Source organism: Lissotriton helveticus, chromosome 5_1, assembly GCF_964261635.1.
Source record: "Lissotriton helveticus chromosome 5_1, aLisHel1.1, whole genome shotgun sequence".
Taxonomy (NCBI): Eukaryota; Metazoa; Chordata; class Amphibia; order Caudata; family Salamandridae; genus Lissotriton; species Lissotriton helveticus.
Window position 1 is genome coordinate 1,294,720,824 of NC_136065.1, and position 25,006 is coordinate 1,294,745,829.

The following is a 25,006-nucleotide window of genomic DNA, read 5'->3' on the forward strand; positions in this document are numbered from 1 at the left end:
TCCGAAACGCGTAGGCAAATATATGGCACACAAAAGCGCCGTCCTGAGGCATCTCCCGACCTCTGCTGCTGCATGAATAAATAGGTGAATTTGAACGTTGCGTGGGTGTCTCTAACTGCGAGCAGTTTATGTTTGGATATATATATATATATATATATATATATATATATATATATATATATATATATATATATATATATATATATATATATATATATATATATATATATATATATATATATATATATATATATATATATATATATATATATATATTACCTACTGGCGGTCGCCAGTAGGTATATATAGTTAGGATTTTTTCTCTATGGGTTTTTTGAAAATTCTATGTCTAATAAGTTTGGCGTTTGTGGACGGAATTGGCTGAAATTTTCAGGAAAATGGCACATTTTGTTTCTGAGCAGCCCTTGAAAATTTGGGGGGGGTTCGTCAAGGGGGGGCCGAGAAAAAAGGGGGGTCCCAAAACGCGTTTTTCCCATGTTAATTTCCATAGGGCGGTTGGCCTCACTTTTAGCCCGAACGGCTGAATGGATTTGCACGAAACTTGGCAAAATTGTAGGGACTGGTAGCCCGATGTGCCTTTTGTAGGTCTCAATATATGTGCTCCAGTGGATTTTGAGAAATTAACGTTTAAAAAAAGATATATATCTGTAACAGCGGACCGGGCAGCGCTCTGGTTCGCGGACTTTTCGCGCAACGGAGCTTTGTGAAGCGAAGCTGATTGGTTCTCCGGCGTCTGTCAACATTCCAAACAGTCCGTAGCGGCCGCCATCTTGTCTCTCGGTAGGATCGAGAGACAAGAGGAGGCCAAAGCGAAGGGGCAAATGACCATAAGGGGGCATAGTACATTGTCGCTCACCCCCTAGGTTTGATGTGGAGGTTTTAAAAGGGCCCCGCGGGGCAAAAAAAAATAAAAATAATAATAATCGAACAGCTGAATGGATTTGCACGAAACTTGGCAAAATTGTAGGGACTGGTAGCCCGATGTGCCTTTGCTAGATCTCAATATATGTGCTCCAGTGGATTTTGAGAAATTAACGTTCAAAAAAAGGTATATATCTGTAACAGCGCACCGCTTCGCGTACTTTTCGCGTTACGGAGCTTTGCGAAGCGAAGCGGATTGGCTCTCCGGTGTCTGTAAACATTCCAAACAGTCCGTAGCGGCCGCCATCTTGTCTCTCGGTAGGATCGAACAGCTGAATGGATTTGCACGAAACTTGGCAAAATTGTAGGGACTGGTAGCCCGATGTGCCTTTGCTAGGTCTCAATATATGTGCTTCAGTGCATTTTGAGAAATTAACGTTCAGAAACAAGATATATATCTGTAACAGCGCTCCGCTTCGTGGAGATAAAATTATATGTGTATTACCTAGCTGTTGCTAACACCAGTTAGCGACGGCTAGTAGAAGATAGCGACCATCTTGGGCCCCACTTTGCATGTGAGTGATATTTATCACTAATGACATGCAAAGTGGGCATGCCAAGATGTTAGCGACTGGAAACAGTCGCTAACATCGCTATCTCCTATTATCAACTTTTGGAAATATTCGAGATAAGGGCGAATATCTCTAAAAGCTACCACCTGCCCTGAGCAGTTCTTAGCCATGTTATCCAATGGGAGGTGGATAACATGGCTAAGAGCATTAGCTCGGTAATGCATGAATATCGCTGAGTTTTCAGCGATATTAATGCATTGCGGTCGTTTTTTATCGTATTTCCGATAAACCTTGATAATAGCAAGGTTTATCTGCGATAATTTCTGACGGTAAAAAAATCGTTGCTAAGCATCGTTAGGGATAAATATCGCTTAACTTTGGTAATATGCCCCAACGTCTGTTAACGTTCGATTCGAAGGAAATCAGGAAGTGTTGAAAAACATTGTCTGCGCCATCTTGTCTTTTTTCAAATGCCACACTTTTGTCGTGCACGGCAGCCATTTTAGATGCCTTGACCAGACCCACTCTGTGCACGCTGTCGATCCTTAGCATGGCTCCCCACCCTCGCAAACATCTCCCCCAGGCAGTGGTCACCCCCGCTCTCTGTCTTATGCATGGGTAATAAACCTCCCCCATCTGCGCTGCTGTTCCCTGAGAATCACACCCTGTGCCCGCCCGACACCTCCCTTTCGCCCTATTCACTACCGCACCCTCTGACACTCCTTTTCCTCTGTGTCCGATTGTCCAGGCTGGTCCTAGGGTATCAGCTAGCCCTGCAGATGTAGTTTATGGCCACAGCTGTAAAGAATCACCCCTCTTCAAAGGAGTTATAGTAGATCAGAGCCTGAAGCGGAAGATTCCAGGGATGACTGTTTGTACATCAAAGTTTTTACAATTATGTGTCACATTAAAAATATATAGCACTCCGACAAAGTAGTAAGATTATAAAACTTTAATAATTTATAAATATATACAAGAAAACAAAAATAGTAATAACATATAAACATTTTTAGGGAAAAACAACGAAGTAGCGGTCGGCTGTGCGAATAGTCCCAACGCAGCACAACGTCCAGATTTCCGGCGTGGGGCGTCGCGGGGGGTGGGTCATCAGTAGCAAACTGTTGTGCGAATAGTTCCAAGGCAGCAGAACGCGCCGAAATCTAGATGACACGAAAGTGATGTCTAGTAAGTTGCCACCCAGCAAATAACGGCATGGGGCGTCGCGGGGGGTGGGTCATCAGTAGCAAACTGTTGCGCGAATAGTTCCAAGGCAGCAGAACGATGGCACCAAGGTGATGTCCAGTAAGTTGCCGCACTGGTTTTGGTATCCTACAATGCTGCTCCGAATAACGGCGTGGAGCGCCCCGGGGGAGGCGGCGTGAACGGGCCTCTCCAGGTGGAGTGTCATCTGTTGTAGTGGGGCGCCCCTTTACCGTTTCAGTTGCCATTCCGTCCGTTTTTGGTCCACTGTGTCAAAAGCCGCAATTCAGCTGAGTTGCGCCCACTCTTGCGGTGCAGCGATAGGCGGCTGTCACAGGACTCTCAAAATGGCGGCAGGCTGTTTCCTTTTTGGGCCTGGTCCACTGAAATGGCCCTGGGACACCTTGGAAATCGGACGCTTGTCTGCTAGGTCTTGGACCTCATTCTCGAAAGCGTCCCCTCCGCCTTGAGAATTCATCAAAAGTTTTGGGGGCTCCGACTCCTGCAGGCTTCTGATGGGGAGCGGCTGCCATGATTGCTCGCGGAATGACCACGACTGAGCTACGAGATGGTGGTGCTTTCATGCTGACGCCAGCTTCAGTCTGAAACATCCAGAAACAAGGTGGGGCTTTCATCGTTTGGGGAAAAAAAAAAGTTTTCATCCTATGAAAAGTGTTGTTTTTAGGTCACATGATCAAGCCTTCCATCATTAGGAAACCAAAAGTAAAATGAACCAATGAAAAGTTTTATAAACAAGTCACATGACCTGTTATGCGGCATAGGGTGTAAAATTAGGAGAAAATACGTTGGCACGTGAGGCGGCGTCAGTAGCGGACCGATGTGCGAATAGGCCGAAGGCAACACAACGCGCCAAGATCTGGATGGCACCGAGGTGGTGTCCAGCAAGTTGCAGCACTGGTGTGGCCATCCTACAATGCTGAAAGTCGGCGTGGGGCGCCCCGTTGGCCTGTGAGTTTGCGTCAGTAGCGGACCGATGTGCGAATAGGCCGAAGGCAACACAACGCGCCAAGATCTGGATGGCACCGAGGTGGTGTCCAGCAAGTTGCAGCACTGGTGTGGCCATCCTACAATGCTGAAAGTCGGCGTGGGGCGCCCCGTTGGCCTGTGAGTTTGCGTCAGTAGCGGACCGATGTGCGAATAGGCCGAAGGCAGCACAACGCGCCAAGATCCGGATGGCACCGAGGTGGTGTCTAGTAAGTTGTCGCACTGGTGTGGCCATCCAACAATGCTGAAAGTCGGCGTGGGGCGCCCCGTTGGCCTGTGAGTTTGCGTCAGTAGCGGACCGATGTGCGAATAGGCCGAAGGCAGCACAACGCGCCAAGATCCGGATGGCACCGAGGTGGTGTCTAGTAAGTTGCCGCACTGGTGTGGCCATCCTACAATGCTGAAAGTCGGCGTGGGGCGCCCCGTTGGCCTGTGAGTTTGCGTCAGTAGCGGACCGATGTGCGAATAGGTCGAAGGCAGCACAACGCGCCAAGATCCGGATGGCACCGAGGTGGTGTCTAGTAAGTTGTCGCACTTCTGTGGCCATCCTACAATGTTGAAAGTCGGCGTGGGGCGCCCCGTTGGCCTGTGAGATGGCGTCAGTAGCGGACCGATGTGCGAATGGGGCCAAAGGCAGCGCAACAATATTTTCTGATTTGAAGACACCACAAGGCGCTGAGATGCCAAGATCCGGATGGCACCGAGGTGGTGTCTAGCAAGTTGTGGCACTGGTGTGGCCATCGTACAATGGTAAAAGTCGGCGTGGGGCGCCCTGTTGGCCTGTGAGATGGTGTCAGTAGCGGACTGATGTGTGAATGGGGCCAAAGGCAGCGCAACAATATTTTCTACTATATTTTCGGAGTAGAAGACACCACAAGGCGCTGAGATGCCAAGATCCGGATGGCACCGAGGTGATGTGTAAGTTGCGGACGGATGTGCGAATGGGGCCAAAGGCAGCTCAACAATATTTTCTGAAGAGAATACACCACAAGGCGCTGAGATGCCAAGATCCGGATGGCACCGAGGTGATGTCTAAGTTGCGGACCGATGTGCGAATGGGGCCAAAGGTAGCGTAACAAGATTTTCTGTATGGAAGATACCACTAGGCGTTGAGATGCCAAGATTCGGATGGCACCGAGGTGATGTCTAGGAAGTTGTGCCACTGGTGTGGCCATCGTACAATGGTAAAAGTCGGCGTGGGGCGCCCTATTGGCCTGTGAGATGGTGTCAGTAGCGGACTGATGTGCGAATGGGGCCAAAGGCAGCGCAACAATATTTTCTGACTGACACCACAAGGCGCTGAGATGCCAAGATCCGGATGGCATCGAGGTGATGTCTAAGTTGCGGACTGATGTGCGAATGGGGCCAAAGGCAGCGTAACAATATTTTCTGTATGGAAGATACCACTAGGCGTTGAGATGCCAAGATTCGGATGGCACCGAGGTGATGTCTAGCAAGTTGGTGTGGTCATCCTACAATGCTGAAACTCGGCGTGGGTCACCCCATTAGCCTGTGAGATGGCGTCAGTAGCGGACCGATGTGCGAATAGGCCGAAGGCAGCACAACGCGCCAAGATCCGGATGTCACCGTGGTGGTTTCATAGTTGAGAGGCACTTCATCTGCAGTGGGGCGCCGAGATCCGGATGGCACCGAGGTGATGTCTAGCAAGTTGCTGTACTTGTGTGGTCATCCTACAATGCTGAAACTCGGCGTGGGTCGCCCCATTAGCCTGTGAGATAGCTGTTCTTTGGATTTGGGCCTGGTCCACTAAAATGGCCCTGGGACACCTAAGAACTCGAACGCTCGATTTTTTTTTCCTTTCCTGTACATGCAAAAAAAGGTAAATGCCCGGTATGTTACACGCTTCATCTGCCACGATGAACTCTCCAGAGGAACCGAAAAAATATATAGTTGTTGGTGTGGTCATCCTACAATGCTGAAACTCGGCGTGGGTCACCCCATTAGCCTGTGAGATGGCGTCAGTAGCGGACCGATGTGCGAATAGGCCGAAGGCAGCACAACGCGCCAAGATCCGGATGTCACCGTGGTGGTTTCATAGTTGAGAGGCACTTCATCTGCAGTGGGGCGCCGAGATCCGGATGGCACCGAGGTGATGTCTAGCAAGTTGCTGTACTTGTGTGGTCATCCTACAATGCTGAAACTCGGCGTGGGTCGCCCCATTAGCCTGTGAGATAGCTGTTCTTTGGATTTGGGCCTGGTCCACTAAAATGGCCCTGGGACACCTAAGAACTCGAACGCTCGATTTTTTTTTTCCTTTCCTGTACATGCAAAAAAGGTAAATGCCCGGTATGTTACACGCTTCATCTGCCACGATGAACTCTCCAGAGGAACCGAAAAAATATATAGTTGTGGTAACTATACCATGCATCGTCATATGGAGAGGTGGCACCAATTAATTATAGTGCTGCATAAAAGAGAGATTTGGAGGAGAACCCCTGACCTGCTAGTACATTCATCAAAGAAGTGGCACTGAGAGCTTCAGAGGCAAGGGAAACGGTCCCAAATATTTAGAAGAACTTTGGAAAGATTAAAATGACATGTTTAGATTGTGGTAAATTAATTTCATGTGGGCAGATGAGTGTTACTCTAATAAATACAGCATATGAACATCATCATAGTCGATGGTTGGTAGAGACATTTTGACTATATCCTGGACCTGCCCGTCCTCGCCCAAAATGGCGCCGGAATAAATGGGACTCGTAACTCCTTGTTGTGTACTGGTTGCAGAACCTTGAAATCACGAGATACGTATGCAGTTTTGAAGCACATGGCGGGCGGGGACGAGAATTGATTGAGTATTTCGACATCCCTATTGATATTAAGTTCTGATGTGTTATTGATTACTGTACTATTGAAAGTTCGAATTAACGTCACGCATGGTACTTGCCCGCAAATGTATATCTAGATAATTTTATTGTAACTGGCTCTGTCGTATTTTAATTATAAAATGTACGTCCACCGATTCCGTAACTGTTAGACACCTTAGTTTTTGCAACCTAATGGCCCGCCCGTTACGTTCCTCTACAGTGTAAATGTCTATTCATCATATACGATTACAGTTTGCTCCGTGGCAGGCCCACGTGGTTATAGGCTTGTATTTGTATAATGAAATTTTCACAATAAAGGTTTTTAAAAGAAAACATGGTAGTAGTGTATACATTGGTAAAGTTTTTAATAATAGTCACTGTTTTAGAATCATTAAAAGGCAAGTGAAATAAAGCAGACCAATTACATGAAGGGTAAAAGGTATAATACGAAGGAACGCAGTAAAGATAAATGGTCAAGGGCTGTTGTGTTTTCTATTCCTGCAACATAAAGTGATCGATAAGAATCTCATATTCAGGCGTATCGGCGACTAAGTCAGCAGGTCGACCCTCTTTTGCTCAACGGCTCCGTCATGGGACGAAGAAACGCTCTTTTTCTCGAAAAAAGAATATATTTTACTTGCAGGACAGTTGTAAAATTTCCGGGAAAGTACATTAGCTTGGAATATTATAACATATATTTAAGAGAAAATAATGTTCGGAAGTAATTAAAAGCGTAATTTTTAGGTGATATGACCAAGGCTTTCATCATTAGAATAAGAAAAGTAAAATGAACCAATGAAAAGTTTTATTAACAAGTCACATGACTTGTTATGCTTACGTTACGCGCTGCGCGCCCCGGATGACTTCCGGATGCGCTAACGCGGCGCGTCATATGACGCATTACGCGACAACGCAGGTCCAGAATATAGTCAAAATGTCTCCACCAACCAGCGGTCGAAACACAACCCCTTTCAGCAGGCTAAATAGTTCTGTTAAATGACAACAGAAAGGACAGGCAACAAGAACCACCAGTCAAAGAGGGGAGGGCTAGTTCTTCTCTACCGGGTTACATTGGGGCGCTACCGGAACTGATCAAATTGGTAGTCTACAGTGTTTCTGGATGTTTCAGACTGAAGCTGGGGTTAGCATGAGAGCAGCACCATTTCGTAGCAACGTTGTGGCCATTCCGCAACCAATCATGGCAGCCGCTCTTTATCGTTATTTTGGGCGGGGTGGGTGGCGGAGCCGAGCTGTTTTGCAGCCATCATTGTGTGGAGTTCAGTTCATCTCACTAGTTTTGTATTTGTCATGAGGGGTTGTTCCTAATGTTTCTATTTTAGCGAGGTCAAAAAGAGATCCCATTAGTGGCCTACTGATTTTGCTCGATTCCTTTTCTTTTTTTTTTTACACGATTTTTCGTTATCTGCAAAGACTAAACAGAGTATTGCGACTCTGTGTTTGTTTGTAAATAGAGAATGAACCAAAGAGAACTAATTCTAAAACAGTAAATACTTGGATAACAATCAATCAAATGGAGAGAGAAGCAGGCACGACGGATTACAACGGGGGCAAAGGCCTGCGTTAACTACCTTTCACTATCTGCAAAGAGAGAGTACTCCTAATAGAAATGAGGGGGGGGGGCACCATTCAAAGCAGATCAGTGTGCATAAACACGAAAATGTTTTCACTTACCACGTACTTGACATTCGACAGCTTATGATATTTGCTATTAAAAAACCATTGAAATTCACTGAAAAAACCATAGGTTATAGACCATATATAGTTAGGAATTAGCATTTACAAAACCTTGAAAATTCACTGAAAAAACCATAGGTTATAGACCATATATAGTTAAGAATTAGCATTTAAAAAACCTTATTTTACTCACACAAAACCATTGAAATTCCATATATAGTTAGTTGCACTAACTATATATCGCGCACCCGCAATCCACTGCTGATCATGTCACATATTACATCATTCATGACATGGTCAGTGACATCACTGATGACATCACTGATGACATCTCAAATGACATCACTGATGACATCACTGATGACATCTCATTTGACATCAATGACCACATCACTGATGATATCATTCATGTGACAATACAATGCATCTCCTCACATTTTAATATAACCTCTGTTTCACCCAGTGTTAAATACAGAGTATAATTTTTGAAACCATTGACACACCAATACTAGTTACTACATACGTACTCACTGATTCCTACGTCTACACACACATTCACTCATTCACCCATACAATCATTCATACATACAATCACTCATCTTTACAACACTATCATATGCACTCATACACCTATACAGACACTCACACTCTGCCACTCATCCATGGAGTTACTCACACACCTAGTCAGTCCTGTAAAGAATCAATCACACTTCCATTTTCTTGTCTATACAGTTAAACATAGAGCACCTTACATTTTCAAACATATAGTAACACATACTTACTTTCTTATACAATCATTGATACAAGTACACATTGATCTGCACAGAGTCACACACCTCCCAGCCAGCCACACACACACTCAGTCTCCCATACAAATACTTGGACAATCAATCAATAACCCATATAGTTAATCATATAGCTACTGATCAACACATGCAGTAGTTTACAGAACAACAGACATAATGATGCACAAATTAAGACAGTTTAGTCACTAACCCATGCACTCAGTGAGACACATTTAATCACTCACTCATACATTCAGTCATGCACCTACTAAATCCTTCGTCCAGACAGTTATACATCTACTCATTCTTCAATATCTAAAACATATTTAAACTTTACAGAAACACACAGTCACTGGATGATGTCATCAGTGATGTCACTGACCATGTCATGAATGATGTAATATGTGACATGATCAGCAGTGGATTGCGGGTGCGCGATATATAGTTAGTGCAACTAACTATATATGGAATTTCAATGGTTTTGTGTGAGTAAAATAAGGTTTTTTAAATGCTAATTCCTAACTATATATGGTCTATAACCTATGGTTTTTTCAGTGAATATATATATATATACACTCAGCAGGGCTTCAATTTTCACAGGATGTAGTTTATTCCCTCAAATGAATGTATCAGTAAAAAGCGTCTTTTTTTGTTGTAAAGGCATGTGTGGTAAAGATATATGTGTGGTAAAAATTTGGGTGGTAAAGGCATATGCGTGGTAATGAACATGTGGTAAAAGCATGCATGGTAATGCCATGCGTGGTTCTGTCATACATCCCATTCAAATGCATAATGCCCCATTATTTGCCACTTCCCTTTCGATCTTGACATCTCACAATACAGGCCATCTATCCTACACTCCTTCAACCACTAGCATGTATTTGCTCTTCACCTCCCTCTTCTTGCTTATCAGCATGTTGCTCTTCAGCAGCCAGTGCAACTTTTCATAGACACCTCTACACATCCAGCAGTTATGAATCTCTGAGTCAACCAAACATGCTTGTGCAATGCTTCTTAGCCACTGGAAGCTCAACGGGGTAGCATTATGGTGCATTGATTTTACTTTGCCTGCGCCAATGGAAAGGGGACCAGCAACAAGCAAATCACTGTTGACACCCATGCAAAGTAACAATCCAGTCAGAATTCCTAGGTCATGTCCCCCCTGCCTGGGACACAATCACGCCTGGATGCAGTGTTAGCACAGTCCCAGACAGTTCAATATTGGAGAATTTACCCCAGAAACCATCCCCATCATTAGCACAGACAGAGCCTGAACGGACCTTTGCAGTGACTTGGCAGCGTAAAGCTGTATTTTGTACCAGGTGGTAGGTGAATGTGCTGTATTGCGTCCGTTGGTTAGAACAAATGACGGTACATAATCAGAAAACATATTCTGCTATTACCTGGAAAGGAATGACCAAGTTCACGCCTTCACCAACGACTCTTAAATATGTTTGTCTCAGGAAACGAGGTAGACGGATTTTGGGGCGATCTGTGGGTTAGAACGAAGACAAACTCGACATTTCAATCAGTTTTATTTAATAACTGCCACTAGACAATCAAAATGTTACATCAGGGCAGAGACCACAATTACTTTCTGAACAATGCATGAATTTAACAACTTTTTTGCAACGTCCGTGTGCAAACGTATGCGCTTGCACCACTTTACCTAGACTTCCAGCTTTGTTTTCTACACTAATCACAATTTGGAAAGCAGTGCTAATACTTGGATGTACCTGAACCATTTCTAGCTCATATTTTCCCTGGAACTCTGCAGAATGGGTGCTTTTTCCGCTATGTGCACTAAATGCGTGAGAGACTTCAGGCGTGTTGCACATTTCCTAACACTTACAGACGTTCTTGACATATTCTCAGCCTCATACATATTTGACGACAGGGCATGAAGGGGGTGGGGGGGGATGAGGAATCCAGATGCGCCTGGGCATGGCCTGGACGTCAGGATTTGTGCGCACGCGGCAGTGTTGGCCGTGTAACTTAAGTTCCAGTACCTGAACTTAAAAATACACATAGCGACCCACGTGCCAGAGTTTATGCTGACAGAGAGGGCTGAGCAGGGTGGGGGGGGGCGTGTTGAGGGCTCAGAATAAGGCCATGAGTGCGCACTGCTGTCATGGACGGCGTCCGAGGACCTCGGCGGGCTCCAAGGCTCAGAACCGAGCACATGACTAACACTTCTACTGGGTAGAACACCTCATGCTCGAGAGACTAATGGGACAGCATGTCTCATCGATAATCTAAGTGCGATGACACAATGTTAGACGGGTTTTAAGTGCGCCACGCGGGCACTACTGGCGAGGTGAGACCCGCATGGCTGACAGGCCCAGATGGCCGCTAGAACAGCTGAGAAAGCATGTTCTCTCTCCCCTCACTCCATAACTTGCTTCTGGAATTTTTTTCCTGCTGCAAACACTTGCCCTTATCCGTCTAGAGAGGGAAGCGGCGAAACCCAATGCCTGTGAGTGGGCATTCCTGCCAGGGGCTTTGAGTGACGTCGTTCCTCTGATACAAATTGATTATTATACAGTTCCATAAGCAAGTTGCAGTATTTCTTTCATTTTTTTTGGTGACCTGCTATAAATTGGTTTCAGCAATGTCAATACAAAATCAAGAAAACGTGATACGAGGCAATGTAGTCTGTGTCATAGGTGTGAGCAGGAACACAAATGATGTACAAACAGATGCATGTGCAGATACTTGGGGCTTCTTGAACGGTTCCCAGCACTGTCAGGTTAGCACAGAAAGTCAGGACGGATCCTAAAGTCAGGATAAGCCTTTTGTATGGCGCAGCACTCTGTATCTCAGTTTACTTTTTTTAGCGGTATTTCTTCACCTAAAGAAAAGTAATTACGTTTTGAGATGTTGAACCCTTTCTAATGAGAGCATTTGGATGATTCAGAACCTAGAGGTATTCAATCCATCACAGCACTATAGTGTACTTAAATTCTAAACACTAGCAATAATTTTAGGTCCTCGTTTATTAAAATATCTCCAAGAGCAACTGGAAGCATAAGTAATGGCCTGCACTTTTATTATCTGTCTTCAAGTTGTAGATCTGTTGGGGTTCAGGTGTCTGGCACATTTCGTCCCTGGCACACAGTGTAGATCGGTCGAGGTCTGGGTGTCCACCACGCTTCCTCACGCGCATGGTCGCACCCGCTTGTACTTGACAAGCACAAGGGGAGGGGGGGTCACTAATGTCTTTACCCCTGGGACACAATGAACAGAATTCTTTGGATGGGTTGAGAAATGCAAAGCTCGAGGCCTATGCAGCAGGCATGCAGACGCAGCACAGCACACAGGAGTCCTGCAATGCGAGGAATGGACAGAAGGCGCTTACCAACAATCTCTCTAATTGGCACAGGTTGGTCCAGGACAGCTGGCGAGCTGGCTCCCCCACTGTTCACTGCCTTCACTCGCACAAGAAGCTTGTCTCCCTGGGTCAGGTTCTGGATGTTGTACCTGTTGGATACACAGGGTTCTTGGTTTACAGCAACCCAGGCATCAGCTGAGGGGAGACAAAAACACGTAGGTACAAGGTCAGTAGGAAGGGGCAGTTCAATGCCAAGTAACATTTAATACATGTGCACTTGGAGTTGGGAATACTTTTACTGTAGCTATAAAGGGACACAGAATGTAACGACACAGAGGTGTTCTGCCCAGATGCAGTACTTGGGTGTTTTCAGTAACATAGCTCAGATACAAAGTATAACATAGCTCAGAAACATTAACCATGTTGCGGGACATCTGATTTCATTTTAATTAAATCTCATGACAGACACACTTCATACTTCAATGTGAGAACAATTATAATATTTATCATCACACAAAAAACTTAAATAAAATAAGAAACACAACAGGGCCAAATGTTAGAGAAGCTGGCCAGTGGAGAGAGGAAAAGGAAATAGAAAAAAGAAGGCAGTTAAGTGCATTCAAAGTATGCTTAATATTTATTCATTTAAGAAGCAGAGGATTGTAAACTTTGAAACTTGTGGGACAAAAATATCTACCTAGAAAGTTTAGAAAAAAAAGACTAAAGTTTGCAATCTGAAGCACGATTATCACATAATTTGGCTATAAATGTCAAAGGTTACAAAGGTATTCTAACGGATTATGTATTCCAATATATTCTTGCCATGTTTAGTAAGACCTGTTCACTGTATGGGTGTCAGGGCATACCTAACACAAGTCAACTTTGAAGCAAATGGTGGAAAAACAATAGAATTACCGCACAATTTCCCTAGAAATTGGATCAAATGTTATATTTTGTATAGGTAAATTAAAGTGGGAATTGCAATGTCCTGGTGTTTTTCAATATATATATATACAACACACTTCATTTTCCATTCTTGTCCTTCCAAGTGGATTATTCCCTGTGACTGAGAATTAGACAGCAGCCAGGTTACACAAATCTTTTTTTTGGACTTTAGCAGTAGTGATAATATATATTTTAATTTTTTAATATAAATAATGAAATGTCTGCAATATATCACGTATCAACAGCTATAGCAGTGAGGTCTCCAAGGTACAAATGCCCAAAAATCATCAATAACTCTCCTGAACTCAGTTGTCACTAAAATGGCATATTTATACATATGTCATAACTTTAGCTAGTCTGTCCATATAGCTCCTCACCAGTTTAAAAAATGCGTACATTTCTCAATGCAGCATACATTTTTAATTTGTGATACGTGAACTCATCCCCACAAAGTGATATCTGCCCTGATAGTTAGAAAAGACAAAATTGTTGTCGTTCAGAATCCATTTTTCATTCCCAGTAAATAGGTTTGTTTTTTAAACATCACTGCCTTGACTTGACCAAGTATTGTACTCTAGTGTATTGTTTCAGTAATAATCTAGTGCTTTCCTAAGAGTTCACGTGTACTACTGTCCCACATGGACAGATTCTGCCTTGCATAATCATCAAATACCAGAGATGTCAAACTTAAGGAGGGGAGTTCCATGCCCCCAGTATGGCAGAGACAGTTAGAATGCTGTCAAGACTGGTCACAGTATGCTGAAGCTTGACCTATTATTATGCCAGATGTAGACAGACTTCGATGAGCATGGCCACAATCTGTCATAGATTGGCCGCTAATATGCTAGCCATGATGCTGTGGGGAGTACCCATCATATCTCAAGGATGGGCCATTATTGGCATTGCCACAGCACAGACATTGTCAAGAGTGAACGCAATATGTGAGGTGTGGGCCAGTATTATGCCAGACATCGCCTCAATATTCAAGAATGCACACACAATGTCAAATTGTCCCTGTTTTGCAGGGATAGCCAAGAGGTCGTCAAGAATGCTCACTATATATTTCAAGAATGGGCCACTATTGAATTAAAGGTGTCCAGAATATCAACAAGAATGCCCACAACATGCAATGGATGGCCCTTTTATGCCAGGGACAGCCAGAATGCCATTAGTAATGCACACAGTATTTGAAGGATTGGCCACTATTGCAGCAGGGATAGCTAGAATGTCAGCAAGAATGCCTACTACATGCGGAAGACGGACCACTTTTAAATCAGGGTTACTAAAATTTCAAGAGTGCACCATTAGTATGCCAAGGGTGGCTATAATGATACAAAAAATGGAGTCAGGCCCTGGGACTTGTGGCTGGTTGGGCCATATATATCTGGGAAAAAGACAGCGATGTTTGCAGTTTCGGATTAGAAAGAATCCTCTCAGAATTAAAAACTAAAACTTTTCCATCTCTGTACACAATTTCAGATACTCACTAAAAGAGCCCTGAAGAGAACCTATGAATTAAAAGCAACTGGTTCGAAACGCGTAGGCATAGAAAATATAACGTCGAGTGATTGTTAGACCTATGAATTACAATATGGTTTATCTTTTGGCATATGAAATGTGATATTGATTGATTTATAGACCTATGAATTGTACTACGGTGTATATCATTTAAATATCTTGTTTTCCACATTAAGCGTCATTTTGCCAAATTTAGATACTTTGTCAAATTTAGATAAGCATCTGAGTTCATTTATTGGACTAAAAGAAATATTTTGTACAGTTAGAATATAATTTTTGTATATATATGTGGTAAATGTTTTGTACTTTCGTGTAAATGTTTTGTATTTCTTCTTACACATAAGAAAAATGTTTTGCTAAAAAAAGAAAAATAGTAATTAAAAGGGCAAGAAACGCCCAACAGACCTGAAACGATATTGGTTTGTTACTTTCCTGCAGCGATAGGAACGGAAATAGAGTGTGGTTGGTACCTGTTCTTTTTCCCAGGTGGCTATAATGTCACTAAAAATACCAACAATGTTTGAAGGATGAGCCATTATTCTACATAGCTAGTTATATTGCTCCACAATAGCACGTAATAAGTCAAAGATGGTACTTTGTTATGGTAGATACAGCTAGATGAGTGTCAGGAAAATCCACAGTGTTTAATGGAAGGGCTGCTATTATTCCAAGAATAGCCAGAATATTACCTAGAATAGATGCCAATGACAGGGATGGGCAATTATTATGCAAGGGATAGCTGGAATGCCCCAAGAGTAACCGCATAATGTCAAGGATATGGAATTGTTATGCAAGGGGTAGCCAGAATGGTGGTAAGAGCGTCTCACTATCAAAGAACAGCGAGCATTACCCTAAATTTATTCCAGAATGGCAACAGTAAGTCAAGGATGAACCAATATTATGGCACATTTAGCGAAAATGTGATCAGGAATGCCCGAGTATGTCAAGAATGGGCCGCTATTCTCTCAGGGACAGTTAGCATTTTACTCATGCTGTCCACATTATTTCAGGATTTGGCTATGCTAACACCAGGGAAAGACAGAATGTTATTCAGAATGTTCACAGCATGCAGCTATTGGTATTCTTAGGCTTACCTCTATGGTAGAGTAAAGTTTCTCGCTGGCCTAACAGACACTCCCGTCAATTCCTATGTACAGGCTCTCCTACACTCACAAATAGGCATCCATGCATACATATCCATAGGCAGTTAATTCAATTCTCAACATATATTGCTAGGCCTGGTAGCACTGCAGGTGGTCTTACGCTGCTCATCCACTATAGCCCTGGATTTAAGAACAGTGCAACGAAAGTAACAGAGAGAAGGAACCAAGATAGACATCTTACGCTTGTCCCATCCAGGTCTCGGTCACCTTTACCAACCAGGAGTGGATATAAAGATTATGGGAAGCATTTGGTTGAGTGAGGGCTGGTGCTTGCATCACCCCTTAATTAGACAATACAGCAGGGTTATTTTTGCATGCTCGCTGCATGCAGAAGAAAGTCGAAAGACTCAACTGCACTCTGTCAACATGCAGTGCCCTTGTGCAAGGAAGCCAATAGTTAAGCTGGTGGCATGTGTACCTTTGCTAATGACTGCATTGAGTGGCAGCTCGAAAGTGATGAGGGTTGGCCCACCACAGACTAATGGGCCAGCCACTGCTGCAACTATGTGTAAAACGCTACAGGCTGACACATTTAATAGTGGTGAATTCCTGGATTGAAGCTATACGTTGATACCTTTACAATAGTTCCACAATTTTAAATCAGTGTCCCCTAGCATCATAAATGGCACACAGTATTGCACCAAATTCGTTTATGCCATGTTTAGATGTTTATCCAGCTAGTTGCAATCACTCTTGACACCACTGCCATCACTGTATTATTATTAGTGTCGTAACAATAGCCCCTCTTCACAGTGGTGTGAGGGGGGCCCCCTTCGAGTACCATGCACCAGCAGGCCTGGGAAATCCTGACTGGGTCCGTATTGTGGGGGGCCCCTTCCATGCACTTTGCAGGAGGGTCCTCTCAAGTTTTTGTTACGCCATTGATTCATAACCCCTCCGCTGCGCTGAACGTTCTGCGCTGGTGCGGAACGTTCTATTGCGCGGGCGGCGCCGCGATGTTCAGCGGACGTGCGCAGCACTACCGAGGTAGTGCACGCGACGTCCGCTGAACGTGCGCAGCACTTAACGGGTTAATGCTATGTCCTGAGGTTCAGTATCACTCTTGTTTTAAGGTCTCGAACATTTGCACCTTAAACCTCAACCAAGTTGATCCTCAAACATAAAAAGAAAGAGACCAATATTAAAAGTGAACGCAGAAGGAAAGTATGAGGTCAGTCTGGCCTCTTTACTTCCTTATGACTGTAGAACCTGTGCATGGAAGACCTACTTCTTCACCCTAGGGGGGTTACAATCATCTCTTTGCTTCTTGACACTTTTAAGTAAATCACAGCTTCACACTCTGGATTTCGCCATCAGCCCTTGCCAAGGCCTTTGATATTCATTTTGAGGTGGAGTCCTCATGTCCCCTGTTTCCATCCCCCTAATGCTCTGAAATGTGGAATGGGGTTTGATGAAGTGCCCCACACTGGAGTGGTACCCTAGAATGACAGAGTGAAGCTAGAGAATAGGGCAAGGTTACAGCTCTGGGAAAAGTTCGGATAAAGAGACATTGAGAATTGCAATAATAATCTACCAGGGGACTTCCAAGGGGGACTTGCTCTAAAAAACACCACACTCTCTATAGTGCCCTACAAATGTGTACCATACAACGTATAGATCCAGATGCCCTCAACTGCTTTTAGAGTCCGGCATGTGTGATCGGACGAAAGTATGTCCTCACCAGAGCCTGTCCTCACCAGAGCCCATCCTCTCCAGCACCTGCCCACAACAACTTCAGCCAGATAACGACATTGAGAGGAACATTCAGGCAGCAGACACTGGGAACAATTTTGAGGAAGATATAATTAAAATATCATCATCATGGGTACTGCATAAATCGTGGCACTAGTTCACAACAGGCACCCGACTGGATTAGTTAACACAGATTTTGAAGTGTCCATACAAGTAACCAAGTTTTACAAGTTAGATATAAAAATATCTCCACAATCTTTATCCAAACTTCTAGGAAAAGCTGGCTGACCTTCTGCCTCTGGACTGTGCCGCTATAAATGTCTGACCAGAGAGGCCTTTTTACAAGCAATCGGCATCCAATGTACTTTTAACGACAGCATTGAGATCACAGTGTACAGAAGAACAATTTATTATGGTAAGTTGACATGCAAGGTTTGTGAAGGATGTCCTACTATATATCACAACGTCTAATAAAGTATCCTTACTAGGGCGTTTTAGTCAGTGGGCAAATTCTTGTTAAAATTAGTTTGATCTCATAAAACACAGCATAACACTGCGGGAGATGTTTTACCCGATGCTGTATGCAAGACTGAATACCAGCCCTGGCAGTAACTAAACAATTCTATCATGCAGGGTAGGAAGCACAAGAGACGACCATCTTCTAAGGTGGCCAACTTCTCAGAGCCATCAGGGTAGCATTTTCGTCAACAGGGGAGAAATCCGGAGGTGGTGTATGCGCTGCTGAATGTAGGAAACTTTAACATTTCCCAAGTCATCCTCCATTGTCAGGGATCACCAGGGTCTGCTCACCATACGTGGGGAGCGCAGGAGCAAGACTGCGGACCTCCACGGAGAGGTAGGATCTCCACCTTCTCGATTACAATGCTAGAACTCTAGAATACTATATTGATATGTACCGAGATTACACAACAAGCTTCATATCCAAAAAGAAAGTTACCAGGTCAGTAATAGTGGAGTAGATGCATGAAATAGATTACCATGAAAAGTCTAAGCGCCCATTAAACTCGAAAGCATGGGAAGCCTTGAGAATACCTAAGAACGTGCTGGAGGTAAGTGAACACACCAGGACGGTGTCACTGACGCAACACATGTTACAATCTAACAGAAGAAGCTCCCAGTGTCGAAGGCATATAAACGTGAGCTCACAGTAGCACAGAAGCTGAAAACCTACCTATTTCCCTAAATTTTGCTCCTCTGTATTCTCTCAAGGTGCGTGCCAGGACACTCTTGTAGTATCTGTGCGCGCTAAAAATGAAAATAACATAACATAACAGTAATCTGCATAGAAACACGTGGAATCTTTCCCTGGGGCAAGTGGGCAGAGGTAACGTACACTAGCCGCAGCATAGAAATATGTGCCATGAGACTCACAGGGGCAATGATAACAAGGAAACGTCTAGAAGAAAGAATATGGCAGGCAGGCAAGAGGGTAGAGAGCCAACTTTGAAAAGGAAACACAACATCAAGCGCAGGTTCCAGTCTGCTGTGTACCTCTGCGTTACTGGACGAGGAATATAGTTGGATGCAGGGGCTGATTTAATGGCTATGCTTTCCTCTAACCATAAACTGTCCAGCTGAGGACAGGAGCAGGGTTAAGGAAAGGTTTTTAATTCCTGGAAATGGAAATAATGCATGAGTAATGAGGTGGAAACGAGTTTTCACCAGGGATGTGGACACTGCACGGTTGGCTGAGGAATTCAGTTCATTTACAAGATTGTGAGTTTTTACTGTATTCCTGCAGTGGAGTAGTGTGGCTCACTGGTTAGAGGCGGCAGGCCTGAGAGCAGAAGTCAGCCTGGGACCAGGGTTCAATTCCCGACGCGGCAGGGTCGTGGACCTTGGTCAGCGGACTCGATAATTCTCGCTTCGGTGCTTACTCTAATCAGGGGTTCCACTCGGCAACTCTGGGCATTAGCTTGCCTAATCTCCACAACGGCCCCACCAATTCCGGGGATGCCTGGCTCCACCTTGGGGACTCCCAGCAAGGGACCATCCCACAGGGAAAGCCAGGACGGGTTCCCCAGAGTTATACAGCGCCGGGACGCCCCGTTGCTGGGGCAGCTGTGCGCTTTACAAGTATACTACATTTACATTTACATTTACATTTACATTTACCTACCCTGTAAACATCCACGCCCCTGGCTCTGCCAAGCGCAAGTCTGGACGAAGCGCGCCCTTAGGACCCGGGCCCCCCGGCCACGCCCCCCCAGTCTCGTGGTCAATGGCGGCCGGTTCACCCAATAGGCGCCCGGCCGCCAATCTCTTCCGGGGCGCCGTGACGTGTTTCCAGAGTGGTGGGGGGGCGGGGACCTTTGGCCTATTTAGGGTCAGGTTCCCGTGGCCTCTGTCTCTTTGCCCTCTGCCACTCCGGCTGGACGTTCTCGCTGTGCCTATCTCCCCCCCTCCTAGATTCTTTTTTGCGTACTCCCTAGGCCAGCACTGAGGGGGGAAACGGTAAGATCTCCGCTGGGAAGAAGTGACCACCGGCTGGGGAGGCTAGGGCATCAGATTACGAGCCTCCTGGGTCCCTGGGCAGCCTGGTGGTCGGGGGGGGTGGGCCCTAGAAATGGCGGACAAGGATCACAGGTTGGGGCCCACCTTTCTTGGGCGCAGGTGCGCTGCACCTTGCGTGGGAGGCTCAGTGCGAGATGCGAGCCAGAGGCCCCCCTTGGTGCTGGGGGCGATGATAATATCTTGCATTTATGAATGTCAATACTAAATGTGTGGTGAATATTGATTATGCATGTTATTTGCTTTTTTGTCATGTTTATGAAATGTTGTTATTAAACATGGCCGTTTTCATACCCACTCAAATCTTTGGTGATTCAATTGTGGGGTTTGTCAGCTTGGGGGAGGCGGGGCTTTACTGGGGGGATCCGGGTCCTATTCCTGTAAGAATGTGTAAAAGCCACCATGCTGGCAAGTTGTTACCTGCCATTTATGATTGTAAAATTCCATCAGCCCTGCATCTGTGAATCTGGATGTATAATTTACTGCATGTTGTATATATATATATATATATATATATATATATATATATATATATATATATATATATATATATATATATATATATATATATATATATATAGATGGACAAAACTTTTGTGATTCGGCCCAAAGTGAGCATTTCAGTTCACATTACCTGAAGTCAACTGAGCTCTTTACAAACTGCTTCGAGCTCAGTAAATCCTTTATACGTTTGGGTTCACTTTCTCTGTGATTCATGATCCTGGCTTGAACAGCACGGCTGAATTCATAATAAATTACACCTTCCTCCATTTTCCTCTCCGCTCTTCCATCACTCGACCCAAGCATCTGGACTTTGTGTTATTCTACCGTGAATTTTGTATAAAAGCATCAGATGATGACTTTCGTTCTTGGCGCTCAGAGGAATGCAGACTCTCTTATAAATCAACACAGTTTTTTGCACAAATAACAACCCTCTCGTTATTTGTGAGGTCTGCGTGTAATTCTGGCAGGAGAGGAGTGGGGGGGGGGGGGATTCCATCTTATGCAGAGCTCCTTGCTGCCTCTTGGTCTTGTGTATCTCACAGGCCCATCCGGCACAGGTAACAGCGGTGGGGTGGTGAGACAGGGCGGGGGTGGGGCAAGGTGGTGGGGGGGAGTGAACAGACGACGGGATAGGGAAGGTAAAATAAAAAATAATAAAACCACTCAATTTGCACTCGCCGCATCGCCGACTTGGCAATGCGGTAAGCGCAAGGTGAGTGGTTTTCTTTCTTTCTTTTACTTTCCCTATCCCGTTATCTGTCAACTCCCCCCCCCCCCCCCCCACCCGTCCCACCACTGTTACCTGGGCTGGCCGTGCCTGGTATCTCACCTAGGGGACATTCCTCCTCTCCAGGTCGTTATATCTCACGATTTTTGTATTTTTGTGCATTTCAGATAAGGAATGTTCTTGCTGCTGTGACACAAGTATCTTACATGTAGGGGCTGTTCCGGCTGCTAAAGTTTATGCATCTTACACACAGGGGCTGTTCCGGCTGCTGGATCCACGTACCTTACACACATTGGATGTCTCGCTAATAGGGCGCATGGGTTGGGATCTGGAATATCGAGTATGGGACTATTGTGGTACCTTAATATCATAGCCAAAATATCGAGGACCAAGGCATTGAAAGGTATATGCATATAAGGAAGTATAGATCCACTCTTCTAAATTGAATATGGCTCATTACATCGTGATGTATTACATCGTGTGCTTTTACAACGCGATTGTTACAACGACCACATTGTTAGAATGCGATGCATTTACATTGCAAGTCATTACAACAACTTGAACTAGGGGCGCGCTGTACTTAGGAATAGTATTAATTACTATACCTACTACAGTTTGCGCAACAGTAGGGAAGGTTTTGGAATTCATTTCTTATACCTCATCACCCCCTAGTGCAAGTTGTTGTAATGACTTGCGATGTAAATGCATTCCATACTAACAACGCGGTCATTGTAACGACCGCATTGTAATAGTAGCACGATGTAATGGCAGTGTTGTAAACGCTGTTTCCCTTCTAAACTTCACGTCTATGTACCTTGGAAGTATATTGTCTAGGCGTGGAGTTAGGTATAGAAAATATATAAATACATACCTGCCAATATTTCAGACCTCGATATTTGGCTATGACATTAATCTATAATGATATTCCCAACTCCATATTCAGGACCCACACTAGGCCAACGTATGTCACGCTGAAGTGCTGGAGTGGCAGGGGCTTCTAAACTCCTTGCATCTTACAAAGGTGGGCACCAGCTAACGGATTGTGTCTATTTATGCATATCAAACAGAAGGGTTGTGCCTGCTGCTTTGGGGAGTGGGCATGTATCCCCTACAGTGGAAGTTCCTTCTACTTGACTTTGTCTTTATCAAGCAATGCACGACACTCCTGGTGGGGTACATGTATTTCACATATGGAATCACTGGGATTTATGTGACTCTTCAGAACCCTTGGCTACTCCTAGGTTAGGCGTATCTCCCACAGAGGCTGTTCCTGAGTTCCACGTAATTCACACATTCCTGCTCCTGTGGCCTGCGTATCTCACACAGGGACAATTCTGTTCCTGTGGCCTTCGTATATCACACACGGGACATTCCTGCTGGCTACATGTGTCTAATAAATGCCATATTCTAGCAATATGGTTCAGTGTAGCTGGCATAGCAGACTTTCCTACTCCTAGGTTCCCGTATCTCACACAAAAATGTTCCTACTTCTGAGCTCCGTGTATGTCACATAGGGGCCATGTCTAATGTTGGGGTAATGGTTTCTCATACAGAGGCCTATCCGGGTCCACGTTTCTCACACACAGGATTGTTCTACTCCTGCGGTCCACCTATCCCACAAAGTCGACATTCCCCCTTTTGGGGTCCATATATCTCACACATAGGACATCCCTGGTCCTGTGGTCCACGTGCCGCACACAGCGCACACTCCAGCCTCCGGTGTTCGCGTCCAAGACAAGATAAGATCAACTCTGGTCACTCATGGATGACACCAAAAAGTTTTCCACATAGATTTAAAACAAACACAGCCCGGAACCCACTGTGCACTTTGGGGTGCCAACCGTCCCGTCAGGTGCTTCTGCGTCCCACAGTAAGGTACTGTATGGTCATTTCATTTATAGAGTGCTTGCACCCTGACTGTACTGCTGCTGCCCCGCGCAAAGCGCCTTAACGACTCATTAGGGGTAGTAAGCGGTACATAAACGTGATACAATACAATACTGCACGGGGCGAATTCATGGCTGGGCTTAAGTTAAAACTCTTCCGATAAATTAACGTCCGGAATGCATTAAAAGAAGGCAAGGAGGATTGGCGTCTATATTTGGGCTCCCGGCTTTATGAGGCCATGTGCGTTGCACGAGCCCCTACGCCCTCCCCCTCAGGCGGGCGCTGATAGCCTGACCGCTGCGTTATCTCTTCGGAGTACGGCAAGTTAAAACCGTCCCTGCTGACCCGCCAGCCGGGCTGCTGCACAAACTGCAGAGGGTGCACATTGCCGAAGCACATTTGCTGAAACCTGTCAAGGCGTTCCGGCGACCGCACACCGGCTGCCTATTAAGACAAGGGTTAAATTTAACGTGGCAGCTATGATTCACAAAGCTGCCATGATGGATGGCCCGGTTATATCCGGAGCCCCGTCCTAGCGCGCGCCACTGGCTGCGGCGAGTGCGCTGCGCAGGGACGGGGCTGCGACATCAACCGAACCTGACGCAGCGCCACCGCTTCCGACGCAAACTCTGCAGCTAGACGCCAGCATGCTATTGGTTCCCCGAGTCTCGAGTTTGTTGCATTCTGGAAGTATTGAGAGGCCCCGCCTATTTGGCTTGGATGATAAATAACATGGAAAATGCCAAACACTTCCAAAAACGATAGATGCAATGTTAATACCACACAGGAAACATTTAATTTGGCCAGAAATCACATCGCAAAGTGTCAGATTTGGAAAGCTCACATGGCAAATTGTATCAAGTCCACCTCTGAAGGCCAAACAAGTTCTACTCTGAGTAGTGTACATTAAATTATGCTATCGATAAAGGCTTCTTGTTATCATGGCTTCCTCAGCTAACTTATTTCTTGTATATAGTTTTCAAAACTTGTTGAGGTTCAAACTATTTTGTGGAAGTTATAAATCTGAGTTGTTTCATCAACATGAATAGATAGCTAGACCTTCTGTATCGAAATAGGCCATGTCCTCCATTTTGTTTAATTGTGAAATATCATGTGCAATCGGAGGGCAAAGGAGATGAGCCAGGATAGGAGCACAGTATAGCATGGGGAGTAACAAGACCAACATACACAACATGGGTGGGCCCAGACGGAGGTTGCTAATGTACTATAATTGGCTAGACTAAGTTTTAACTTTGGAAACAAACGCATATTTCATTGTTTACCCGACCAAAGCGACAGGCCAGAATCACCTTGGTAGAACCACAGACTGGAAAGGGATGTCTGGAATGTCCCAATTTAATATAAATCTATGGCTATCAAATATATTTAGTATTTCCACTCATAGTAGGAAAAGGTAAGGTGTCTTAGCTTCGGCTGATACACAAATAACTTGTTGCATCGAAGGCATCAAGTGGTGTCGCTAAGTGTATTTACAGGTGACTTCATATAGTAGTTTTCGAAAGGTATCAAACAGAAGAGAGGATAATATCCATCTCTGTAGGACACTGAAATACACCTGCGAACATATAGGGCACTCACATCATCTGTTGGGAACCATGATATCCGCTCAGATGCTCAACAGCATCCTTAATCAGTCTGAAAAACGAGCATAAAGGAGATCTTAGAAAAATGAAATTGTGCCTATCGCCGATGCGCCTTGCAGACACAAAATGTGCAAAG

The 25,006-nt window shown here is 44.8% G+C and overlaps 1 protein-coding gene across 1 annotated transcript in view; it reads right to left on the reverse strand.

Annotated features, from left to right (window-relative positions):
- The window catches only part of MYBPH (myosin binding protein H), a 141,058-nt gene that overhangs the window by 92,376 nt on the left and 23,676 nt on the right, over nt 1-25,006 (reverse strand). Inside the window, exons 3-4 of the mRNA XM_078644123.1 lie at nt 12,326-12,493; nt 10,371-10,459 (exon numbers count right to left, since the gene is read on the reverse strand). Coding sequence (XP_078500249.1) covers nt 10,371-10,459; nt 12,326-12,493 — 257 coding nt within the window. The remainder of the gene's footprint in view (nt 1-10,370; nt 10,460-12,325; nt 12,494-25,006) is intronic.